Raw genomic sequence first — 12,671 nt, 5'->3', positions numbered from 1 at the left:
TTACAAGACGTTCTGAGCGACAATGCCGTTTTATTTTCATTTTGCCATCCCGCAAGATCTTGGCAGCGTGAATTCTGAGTGTTGCCTTTTTTTTTATCTAACCAAGTCCGAAGAAACTTGATTAAGACGTTCGGAGTACAATGAAGTTACAATAATACAATAAGCAAAACTAAAAGCAAAAGAAAGAAAAGTTAGGATATACGACAAATACAAAGCGTTCGCTCAAAAGTTTTGACCTTTTGAACAGCTTTGACGCCGATCATAATTCCGCACTGAAAGAAACAGTGAAGGTAAACGTAGATCTAACACAGGCCTTGCGATCAGCCGTTCCTTGGCGTGCACAAGTACGAAACAATTCTACACTCGATGCTGCAAAAATGACGAAATTCTTAGTCACACACACACTGTCACAGCTACATACGGAAATAATGAGAATGTTTCCACCATCATTCTGTTTCGAATCCGCCGCGCTTATTAAACGTGATACAGCAAGGTCCACCAGCAATAGAACAAAACAAAGGGATCATTGAAACGTTTCCTTTTGCTTTGTTCTAGTATGTCGAGGCCAACATAGCGCGATTACAGGATGTCAACGGTAATGGACGCAGTACATACATACCGCTTCAGCAGCCATAATCTTCGGTGTTGTTTAGCCGAAAATTTCCATGGGGTCAAAGGAAACACAGTCCGATGTAGACTCCAAACAAGCAGTGGACACTCTGGCACATCGAAAGAACTTGGAAACTGGTAGTAGAGCTGGCTCGCGACGGGGGGGCCCGGTGATGTGCGAGTGGAGGTGCAGGTCGCACGCTAAAGCGGTCGCCGTGAAAAACAAGGACAGTGGTTTACGCAACACAAGTGACTCCGCTCTTATCAGGCCCTCTCTGTTACTGCCGCTATCGAGTTCATCAGCGCAAAAACAAAGCCGCCGGCGAAGGCTATATAAAGCGTGCTAATCACTCGAGAGTACGGGAGAGATGCGCCGAAGATGCGTCCGAGCCGGTGACAACTTGCTGCGGGGAAAGTCCGGCGGCGCGCGCGCGCGCAGGTCACCGCAGTGGGCGGCCGGGGCGCCTCACGTAAGCTCGCGCGCGTGCTGCAGGGGTGTCGCGTCACAGCAGGCAGCACGTGATCGTGCGCATCACCAGAGAGCCCGAGGACAGCACGCCGTCAACGCGACGACGACCGGGAGGAGCGGAGGACGCACGCGACGATGCTCGCGGCGAGACCGTTACTCTGCGAATGGCTCTGTGGTTCCCGCGCCGCCGCCGGGGACCGGTGCAGAAACATTTTACTTTCAGTTTCGGATCGTGGGAAAGAGAGAACGCCCGACGAAGGAGAGAAGGTCGGCCGCGGCGGTGATCGGGAACGCTGGGCGGAGTAGAGTATCTCACGTCAAAGGAAACCCCTATCGGACCGGCCCGTCGTTCCAGCCGACGCCGCACGCAGGGTGGGCGCGCTGCGGGCGTTTTCTTTCTTTCTTTCTCCACGCGCACGCGCTGTGCGCTCTCTAGCGTCGAGAGGAAAGCGCACAGGGCGCACAGCAGAGAAGCGTGCTGGCGACGAGACAGGGCGCGAGCGGGATGAGGAAGAGCAGGTGATGGTGCAGGCGGGGCGGCGACGGCGCCTTCGGTTATCGTTTTTCTCCTATTCATCTCTTTTCCTGTTGTTCCCTCGCCGTTTTCTGTTCACAGTATTGGGCGACGGGCCGGCGCCGCGGGTTCTGAGCTGAGAGCTCCGAGTGGGGTGCAGTACTGCCAGAACTCTGCGGAATGGGGAATAAAAGGTATTATTCGAGCCATCGCTTCGGCTGCTGTCGCCGGCAAGGGAGAGAGTGAGACAGCTGGAAGAGACCACGTAGGAGAGGCTCGTCGCGCCCGGTCAGGGGATTCAAGTACGGCCGCTCGCCTCAGGCTGCAGGTTACCTGCACTCAATATTTTATGCCTTCAGCTCGCTCTTCACCCGACCTCTCGCCCTGGCTGCGTTTTGTAACACGCAGACGCCCGGAAACAAAACGCACCGAGAATGGAATAAATGTACGCAATCTCTACCTAGCTTCTCTATTTATTTATTTATTTATTTATTTATTTATTTATTTATTTATTTTTGTAAATGTCGGGGACAACGTCATTTATATTTCAGATGTAGCGCAGAAAGGAACATCACATAGCAGGATGGTGATCGACGCCAGTGCTCTATCGCGTCCATGACACGCTATGGTTCCCCGAATCGTACATACTCATCAGTTTATCGAGCGAAAAAGACGATGAACGATTAGATAGATAGATAGATAGATAGATAGATAGATAGATAGATAGATAGATAGATAGATAGATAGATAGATAGATAGATAGATAGATAGATAGATAGATAGATAGATAGATAGATAGATAGATAGATAGATAGATAGATAGATAGATAGATAGATAGATAGATAGATAGATAGATAGATAGATAGATAGATAGATAGATAGATAGATAGATAGATAGATAGATAGATAGATAGATAGATAGATAGATAGATAGATAGATAGATTTGCGCCCGGTAATGGTGGGAACTAGTGCCAGACAGTTGTTTATCACATTCTGCATTACTTTACGCTTTGCCACTGTGATGAGCACTTCAGACGTACATTTATATATGGCCTCCGCAATACCAGAAGCCTCTTGAGTTTGTGTTAGAAATCTACTTTGACTCGTTCTTCTTCACAAACTATCTTTATAAGCGCACAAAAGCTGTGTGTGTTCCTATAATGAACGAAACAAAGTACAGCGACTGACATCGTCACTGCAGCGATGTCTTCCTTTTTTTTTTTTTAATTCGCTTATACGCTTGCCTTGTGCTGCAGTAGCACCGACTCGATAGTCAGAGGTGCTCGACCCAAAGGGGAAAGAATGCAAAAAAAAAAAAAGAAAAATTACCCTATTCAAAGAGAGATACCATAGAATTTTCATGCCATTAGGACTCTATATGTTCATTATGAGCCCCCAAAAATTAGAGCCTAGTACAGTTGATTACATTATTAAAATTTCCCCACATGCCGGCAAGGCGTTTACACGTGGCGCTTTATTATGACTTTTTCTAGACTAAGTGCATAGCTTATTTCTCACTATTGTCGTTTCGCATTTGGTTATATTTTGATGAAGCCTTAAATTATTCGATCAGAAAAAGAAAAGTGATGTTATGGAAACCGACATAGTGTGCGACAGGCCCGTAGCCAGGAATTTTTTCAGGGGGGGGGGGCACTTGCTGAAAACCTTGACTTTGAGAAAAACACCTATTTTTATTATTTATTTTTGGTAAAAACACATGCTTCACAAAAATTTCGAGGGGGGGCGGACCCGGGCCCCCAGGGCCCTCCCCGGCCCTCGATGCCAGCGGCCCTGGCATCGAGGCACCCTACTGCTGGACGCTACAGAACGCCACCGCTGACCACAACATCTTCAATTTCGTGGCATCACCCTGTGCCTTCGGAATCCACAAAAATTCTTTATAAAACACGGCCTCCAACAGCAGACAGAGCATGTCCACTGGAACTGCGTAACTGGGAGTTAAGGTTAAAAGAAATTCTTGAATAGCATGAGAAATTTCATGAGAGGTCTACGTGTATTGAAGACATTGAGGAGACGGCGTTACCTGTACGTGTTTTATGATATTTTCACAGCCGGAAAGAACAAGACACATGATCACGGTGCGACAAGGAAAGACGAGGTCTGTATTTTGAGATCACAAGAACAGACGCTCCAATCTCGTCTTGATGATGATGCTCCTGGGATGATTGGCACTTACCCACGCAGGGGGATCGGCCAAGAGTCGGGCGGATCATATAGTCTGGAAATTTTAAGTTCTAATAGAGCTTACAGTGTCAATTAGAATGAAGAGTTATTTTTTAATGAATTCCACTTTTAGCCTAGACCATGTTGCATAACCTCCCAAATGACCAAAAATCATTGTGTCAGGATGCCTCAGAGGAACGGTGGTTGCTGCTCGTGCTCCCCACTTCGTTGTCTTCTATTGTGTTGATGCCATCTTTTAGTCGTGACCATATCTTATTGTCTAATTACTCGTAACAGCAGTACGAGCAATACTTTTAGAAGTATTGCTTTAAAACGCATAACTTTCATTAGAGAAGTTGATGAGACTGTTAGCAAGTATCCAAATAACTTATTTTCATGATAATAGCCAACCTTATTTTAATTTGCGTGGGCCGCACGCAAATCTGCGCGAGATTTGACAAAGTACCACGTTACATGGCGTTTGAGCGCAGATGGTGCCAATCAACAATCGATGCAACACGCAGACAGAAGGCATGAACAGGCCGCCAGCGAAACTTGATCAGCTACATCCGTCGCCTCCGGTAAATCGCCATCCGTCGGTACAACCTCCTCGCCCTCTACGCGGTCGGCAGCGAGAACGCAGACATAGCTTAGACATGCGTTATTTATCGCGTATCCCATAGCACGATTTGATTCATTGCTACAACAGAGACGATATCTCGCCAAACGTGGGAGCCTAGTTCGTTGCATTCGATGCAACACCGTCGCTCTATGCACGCATCCATGCTATCAGTCCGCGTATGATATAGGTCATTCGTTCTCATAGCATGTTTGGCGGCATTGCCACTGCGCACAAAATCCCAGTCACGTGGTAGTTTTGAAAATTTGGCGAACTTCTTGCAACCCGGGAAAATTAAAACCACAGTATTTATCGTCACGAGAAGAAATAGTTTATATATTTAAGCTCTATTACTACATTGAATATTATGCGTTTAAACGTTATTTAAAAGGTGGTTAATTAAATATTGTTAACGATACGCCTTTACTCAAAGTAAAAGTATCCTAAGTTGTCGAAGAGACTACGTACTACGTTCTACGTACTACGTACTAGAAGAGTACTACGTTGAATGCATTCTCGCAACGCACATGTAGAGCTTTTAAAGCTTGGTCAGACTTAGCTGAAAACATTGTAATACAGTTTCTCGCCTGTTACTAGCGGTGCGGTCTTCGAGGCCCACCGGTCTTTAATCCAAAAGGTGTGGGAAGCTACAGGGAATGTCATAGGTGCCCTGGGCTAATGGTTTCGCCCACAATCCCTTTAACAACCATGTTTACCTCTTCGCAATCATCTTGTTTCCTTATATGTACGCTGTTTGCTGTAAATAAACTTTCATTACGCGTTAGGGCTCGCCTTGTGTTTACATTCCTTCTAGCAGAACCTTTTGCTGGGCTAGTTGGTGTATGTTTAACGAAAGGAGTCAGGCGCAAAAGAGACGAACACAAGAAGTGACATGGACGAACGCCTTCGTCCATGTCACTTCTTGTGTTCGTCTCTTTTGCGCCTGATTCCTTTCGTTATACATTCCTTCTGTCCTGCATGAGCTGTGTGCTTGTCAAATCTGCAGATATGAACCAACTTGATCAGTAACATCTATTAATATCCAGCGAGATTCCGAGAAACGCAAAACTGCCCCCCCCCCCCCCCCCGACGGGGTAGGCAAAGAAAGCTTCACTTTAATAATCCACCAGGACCACTGAAAATTAGCATTACATATCTGCGGGTACCTATTTAATAAGTAGAGATTGTTTTAAATTCATTTGCCTACTCAAAAAGCTAAGTTTACCCGGCGCGGCGGATTGTTGTTGCAGTATACGCCATTGGGGATTCATCGGACTGCGGACTCTTAACGTTATACAGGGGTCTATTTTTTATTCATCATCATCATCATCATCATCAGCCTGTCTACGCCCACTGCAGGGCAAAGGCCTCTCCCATGTTCCGCCAATCAACCCGGTCCTGTGCTTTCTGTTGCCACGTTATACCTACAAACTTCTTAATCTCATCTACCCACCTAATTTTTTGTCTTCCCCTCACGCGTTTGCCCTCTCTTGGAATCCAGTCAGTTACCCTTAATGACCAACGGTTATCCTGCCGACGTGCTACGTGGCCGGCCCATATCCATTTCTTCTTCTTAATTTCAACTATGATATCCTTAACCCCCGTTTGTTCCCTGACCCACTCTGCTCTCTTCCTGTCTCTTAAGGTTACACCTATCATTTTCCTTTCCATCGCTCGCTGCGTCATCCTCAATTTAAGTTGAACCCTCTTTGTAAGTCTCCAGGTTTCTATTACGCGACCCGAACTACAGGACCCCAGGCTCTTAATGCATATCAACTGACATTAATTAATTTATGATAAGAAGGCGCAGTTCGCCTTACCAAGGTTTACCTTACTTATTACACTATACAATCTATACTTATTAAATAGGTACCCACAAATATATAATTCTAATTTTCAGTGGTCCTGGTGGACTATTAAAGTGAAGCTTTCCTTACCTGCCCCGTCAAAAAAAAAGTTTCGGTGAGCCTATTACGCGCAGGGCCTTTCTGCTGGCGTTCCGCTTCAGCATTGGAGTTGTTTTTTTCCACCCTCACAGCTTCCCTTATTTCCATCTCGGACCGAAATTGAGCCCGAAGGCGCCTTGGTAAGACGCACTGCGCCTTCTTTTCATAAATTACTTAATGTCAGTCGATATGCATTAAGGGTCTGCACTCTTAAAAGTAATGGCATTTATTTACTGACCTTGAGAGTGCTTGTCACAGCATTCACTACCTACATAGTAACTGCAGGTAGTCCGCGGTCCGACAGATCCCAAACAACGCAGGTACTATGTTGCGCAGCTACGAGTAGTAGTTAGCATGGTGACCAGGCGCACGCAGAACGCAAAAACCTTCAGTCGAGCCAAAAGCGCAACGATGGATTTGCAATGAGCGACATTTATCAAACAGGTGTCGGCCGCTCCGTCACATGTATGTGCCTCGTCCGCTGTAGGCCCCCGATCCTACGAAGCCCACAGCGGTTTCCGGCACGGTGACATTCGGCCGATAGCCCAGTTCTGGTTGCGTCCCCCAGAAGGGGCCGGCATCGTAGGCAGTGGCTGCCGAACAACACCTGTATAAGCCGCGTTGTAAAAAAGAAAAAGAAAAAAAAAAGAGCCGCGAGGGTCAAGCGGAAGGAGGTGAACCTGGTCTCTGCGGCGAATCTAGATCGACCCATACCACCTTCTCGGGGGCCACAAACGCACACATACTCGACACGCCACAATTGAGGTCGTTGTAAAAAGAAGGCGGGCACAGCCGCACGCAGAGCAAGCGGCACTCTGGGGGTCCCCCGCTCCGTCGCTCTTGGTCTCACTGCGGCCCTTCTAGGTTACAACCTTCTCCCGCCGAAGGCCGTAGGCTCTGGGCCCAGTTACGTGTCTGTCTCTACCGGGGGCGTGAGAACGCGCCGCCGCGCTCACTGTGGGTGGGTGTAGTCGTAACTCTCGGCCTTTTTGTTCTTTTCCCTCCGACTTGAAACGGGTGGCTTCCTTCCATCGCGAGCAGCATGACGCGAGGAGAGAGATAGCAAGGAGTGGTCTTGTCCTCGTCTAGCGCTCTAGGCGCGCACCACGGGGGCTAAAAGGGTCACCCCTGACCTTGACGCGCGAGAAGGAGATGGCGCCGAAGCTCCGTATCCGGAAGCTATGGCTAACGGATTCCCTCCGAAAGAGGTTAACAACCTTGAGCAAAAGGAGTCGGAGCCGACGACGACGCTGCCACTCGTGCCGATCACTGCTGCACATCGCAGAGTGGCGCCGAAGAGGGATAGCGCCGGGCAGCCCTTAGTCGGGAGCTTGCCGACTGTCCAGCGACGAATTGGGGTGACCCGGTAACGAACTTCGCTTCGTGCGAACAGAGCCGAAGTGCCCCGTCTTTCGCGCCGAGAATGAGGAGTAGGCGAAAGATGTGCTCTTGGGGCTTTGACAGCTCGTCACACTGGGACAGAGCGCCGCGTCTGCTCCGAAAACAAATGTGGTTCGACGCGAAGCAAACAAGCAGTGCCCACCTTTGACGACGGCTGTCCGCGCAGACAGCGTTCCCACTTGCAAAAACCTACAGAGAGTAGACACTGGCGAGAGCGCTGGCGTTGCACGTCTGCAAGCGACGGCGAGGAAAGGAAGGACGGTCGGTTAATAAGTCGCCCTTCAAGTTATAAAATCAGTTTGCTAAGACGTCGGAGAGAGCGGTAACGAGTGACAGAGGCCAGTAAATTCTAAATAATCCTTAGTCAATGTTTCATCTGAAAGCAATGAAATTCAACCCTTAAGCTTTTGCACGTTTGTTTGCTGATGAAATTGCAACCGGACGCAAAAGAGACAAAGAAATCTTAGACGTCGAGCGATAACGTATAGTCGCTACTACTTTTCGAACAATTTTGCTTTACCTTCAGTGTTCCACCCCTGAGGCGGTCACTTTCTGTAAGGCAAACGTTGGGAAAGGTAAGGGATAGTAGCCGCGCTGGATTTCTGACGGCATTGACATATTCTTCCACCGACGCCCGTCGCGTAGCCAGGGGATGGCACATCGTGACACCCATGATATTCAGCCAGACATTTCGTTAGCCTGCCACGTGTTATTACATTTACTGTTTAATTTGCTGCGCTTGTTGGTTCAAACAAACCTTCAAATGATGGATTTGACAACCATACGTCGCTGTACACATCTTAATACGTAAACTTTACGTCGAAAGAGTGCGTATGTGTAAAACAGACATCTTCATCTCGTGTGTCTTATGCAATCATTGTACTTATGATGCACGTTGCGACGTGAAACACGTTGCTTTCTCTTGATCGATTCCTTCTGCTCTCTTCCATACACGTAGCACTTCCACACAAAAGAGGTTTTTCCTGGAAATTATTCTAAAAGAATGCATACGCTTATGCACAAATTTAGGACGCGCCATTCCCGAACTGACGCTAGTTTCAGAATTCCACGTAAACAGCCACTCATTCTAAACTGTCATTTCGACAGCAGTTTCTAACTCGACTACCACAATGCGCACAAAGAAACTACCTCAATCCTGTGCAAAAAACGATGGCAGAGCGACGACAATGATGACGGAACGATTACAAAAATGAGAAAGGTAGTGGCATGATGATTACACTTTTCTGGCTGCTATTCGTTCGCAAACGTGGAGAGAGAGAGAGAGAGAGAGAGAGAGAGAGAGAGAGAGAGAGAGAGAGAGAGAGAGAGAGAGAGAGAGAGAGAGAGAGAGAGAGAGAGAGAGAGGGAGAGAGAAGTCATAACAGAAAGGCAGGGAAGTTAAACAGGCTACTCTACACTGGGGCAGACGAAAGGGAACTAAAAAAGGACGCCGTATGGAGAAGTTCACACTCCGCACGGACCCACGATCTCGAAAAGAAGCATTTGTCGCCCATACATGTGGTTTGTTAGTTTGTTAGAGGCGCTTTATTCACGGGAAGAATGATTCTGAGACTAAGAATGATTCTGAGACTAAGAATGATTCTGAATTATTCTGACACTAAGAATGATTCTGAACAGTAGCAACAGTAGCGCAAAGATGCACACGGACGGCGACAGATTTGCGCTACTGCTCAGAAGTATGCACTACCAACTGGCCCATCAGTCTCATGGCCCATGGTCTCTTCCAGCTTTTGAACTTCATCACTAAGAATGGCTGCTAATCTGAAATCCGCTCTGCGGACGACTGCTTTATTGTGCACTAACGATGATGCTCATCATATTGCGAGCTCTTGCCTCCGATATGCATGCACAGAAGCCGCTAACTCAGTATCCGTGTCGCACACGCTACAAGCCTCATCAGCTGCCACGCTCGGAAGGTGAGCGATGACTTAGTGCACGGTAATCGGGTCCGGCTGCCATTAACATTTTGCGGAAGCGGCATGAGTTCGATGAATTTGCTGAAGATGGAGGGCTGCCGTGACGACGATGGTGCACGCCGTGGCGCAACAGGGCGGACGTGTAGAACAAATCCATCTTGTAGCTCTGAAATGGCTGCCGCAGTATAAAGCGCCTCTTCGTACGCACTACGTTTCATGTAGAATTCGTGGGAGTTGGGAAGCACTTGGTCTGTGTGCCCGGCTACCTTTTCATGTCTTTTTAATTCTACGATATTAAGGGGAAATTTAATACTACTGCAAGAAACTACATGAACGCCTTTGGGGGAGTACATACTATAGAATTGATGTGTTTCTAACTGTTCAAATGAGCTCCGGTTTGTAGCACATTATAGCTTAGTGTTATCGAGACAGGGCGAACAAGGGAAGCCTTAGGTTGCAGACAACGTTCCGACAAGGGGCCCTGCCATCGTAAGGACTCGGAGGAAGGTTAATGCCTTGGTTCTTTACCTTCCACCGTGAGAAATCCAAAACACGACAGTCTTCACACGAGTATTCTGCACGCAACTTTTGCTTTGAAGACAGCCTATTGTGCAACCGCCGTAGCTGCACTTGCAGCGACTTGATAAACACTTTAAGAACCCCATAAAAATGAAAGTGGGTGGAATCGACTCACGCTGATGCGGCGCAAGCGCCCGAATGCGCACACGTTTAGCCTATAGTAAACGGGACAGCAGCATCATCGGCGCCCGGTGCGAGCCGCTCGGTCGAGATACTCACCATATAGAGAAGCAGAGAAAGGCAAGAACAACAAGCGCGGCTGGCGGCACAAGCTTGGCGCTCGAACTGGTAAGATAAAATGGGCAAATTTACATGGTCCAGTGCTCCCATCTGCGAAGTAGCGAGCGTATCCATCACAATCATGGAAGGTCCCTGTAGCTTTCTTCGCGCTACCTAATTAGTTCAAGGCACGAAGCAAGATTTCTCGTTCTCTTTCTTTCTTTCCCCGTTCCCAGGAGGGCCACGAATTACGCGTTCTAATCCTCGAGCGTTACGGGAGCGGAAGAAACAGGATTCATCGTAGCCGGCTGCTGGTGTCAATTGAAAAGCGGGCTGTGACTCCCGAGGCCGATGGACGCCGCCGATAGCTATGCGAGGAGCAGGAAAGTGCGCTCCTTGAAACAGAAACTACGCGAGGGAAGCGGAGGAGAGGAGAGAAAATGAAATACGCGCTCCCTCCCCTCGCTTTCTCAATGAGGCTTTCTCTTCTGATTAACAAAGCTCACAGGCAAACGACACCTACAGGGGCAGCATGTAGGCGCGCTACGAACGCGTGTCCTTTTTCCCGTGTACCTTTACGGGCGCGATCAATAATTCTGAGGCGTCGATAAGAAACTGGGAGGCGAATGTCACGAAGCTCCTGAAGTCACGATGAACACCGCGTTACAGAACCAACGGGCAATGTGGGCCATCCCACGAGCGAACAGCGGCCGCATATCGGACCAGTTGAGCGCCGCCGATTTCCGCCAGTTTGTATTTTACCATGAGATAAGCCCATTAAGAGGGCCACGACAGTATTTAGAAATAGAATAACAGAGTAAGAAACGCTAACAGGATATATAAGGCTAAGAATAGAGGCGCTAAATAATTGCAGAAATATATTGTCGTTACTTGCTCCCGGTTGTGTAGAATATATTTCGTATAATTTTAATCGAATTGGGACCACACTTGACTTCATTCAGCAAAGAATATCAGCTGGCTGTGGAAGAGATATTCAACAATGGACCCGTGAATGTGATCAATCAGACAACTGACAAATCTGCGGGATGTAAGCAACCTGTCTATACGTGGCTTTCACGCTTTCATAGATTATGTAAAGTCGCTTGCCTCAGCAGTAATATACAGGAGACTATTATCACTTCGTGTGCGTCCCTTATTGCGATTGCGTGAACATTTTTTTTTTTTGGTCGGGTGCATGCATGGAATTCCTGTAGGGTGCTCATTCTTTTTTGTTATGCGATATAAATGACCCCATTTTTAGTGTACCCCTTTGATTTCTTTCATTTCGGGCGCTCCATCTAAGTTTAATTATTCAAGTATACCGAGCCTCTGTACCTGCTTCCTCCTGATGATTTTAAACACCTGCAGTTTTAACGGCGGAACTTTTTAAGCTTTTTGTTCCGCCGTTTCGCGTGACCAGAACACTAAGCTGCGCCTAGAGGCTGCAACGCAATAACTCGGCCGGCGCGCGTTCTCCGAGTCCTCTTCTTCGTCAAGGATTGACTATAAATAAAGACAGTTTGCTCTTGGCAACGCACATTCGAGAAATGAGGATAGTTATAGTACATTTCTCTTGTATCGCCTAGTAATTTGGCGGATAATAAGGCTTGCGGCCAGTCCATCCATTGAAGTTGACGCGATGGATGTGCAATGTAGGCGTGTCTTTAATGCGTGTGCCTTCGAAAGAAAACTGTCTGTGCTTAAGAGAAGCACGGAACAGATAAACGTAAGAGAAAGGCGAGAAAGAAACAGGAAGAGAAAAATAAACATACAGGAATAGAGAGAGGACCTTGCTAATTAAGGTCATGCTAATTAGGACCTCTCAAATTAAGATCATGTAAAATGAACGCCGTGCTAATTAGGGCCATGCTAATTAAGACCTTGCTAATTATCTAGGTCGGCCACAAGCTCCGCTGTTAGTCCAGCTTGCACCACTAGTGCAAGCAGCCCACATTTTATTGCGATAGCAATTATCTGGACACTCTAGGCGGGGTTTCGCCGTCGCCGTCATGCCCCGGATATGTATATGTATGTATATATAAATTACAACCACGAAGAAGAAAAACTTTTAAGCAAGCGCCACCGGTATTCGAACCTGCGACCCCTCGCGCCGCAGCGTGCCGCGTTAGACAATTGGGTGAGGCGGTATTCGTTGTTTCGTATGCTAAGGGCGAGCTATTTATAACCACCAT

General features: G+C 47.6%; 1 protein-coding gene across 2 annotated transcripts in view; it reads right to left on the bottom strand.

The window, feature by feature from the left end:
* The window catches only part of LOC119377905 (puratrophin-1), a 449,908-nt gene that overhangs the window by 392,434 nt on the left and 44,803 nt on the right, over positions 1-12,671 (bottom strand). The window contains exon 1 of one of the 2 annotated variants that reach the window (XM_037647199.2): positions 620-1,240. The exons of the other annotated variant lie outside the window; for it this stretch is intronic. Within the exon in view, the coding sequence (XP_037503127.1) occupies positions 620-634 (15 nt within the window). The 5' untranslated portion in view covers positions 635-1,240. Of the gene's footprint in view, positions 1-619; positions 1,241-12,671 lie in introns of those variants that run through there. 2 annotated transcript variants of the gene reach the window in all.

The sequence above is a fragment of the Rhipicephalus sanguineus genome, chromosome 1 (genome assembly GCF_013339695.2).
Source record: "Rhipicephalus sanguineus isolate Rsan-2018 chromosome 1, BIME_Rsan_1.4, whole genome shotgun sequence".
NCBI classification, from domain to species: domain Eukaryota; kingdom Metazoa; phylum Arthropoda; class Arachnida; order Ixodida; family Ixodidae; genus Rhipicephalus; species Rhipicephalus sanguineus.
Note: the sequence above shows the minus strand (reverse complement) of the source record. Positions and strands in the feature narration are given on the sequence as shown.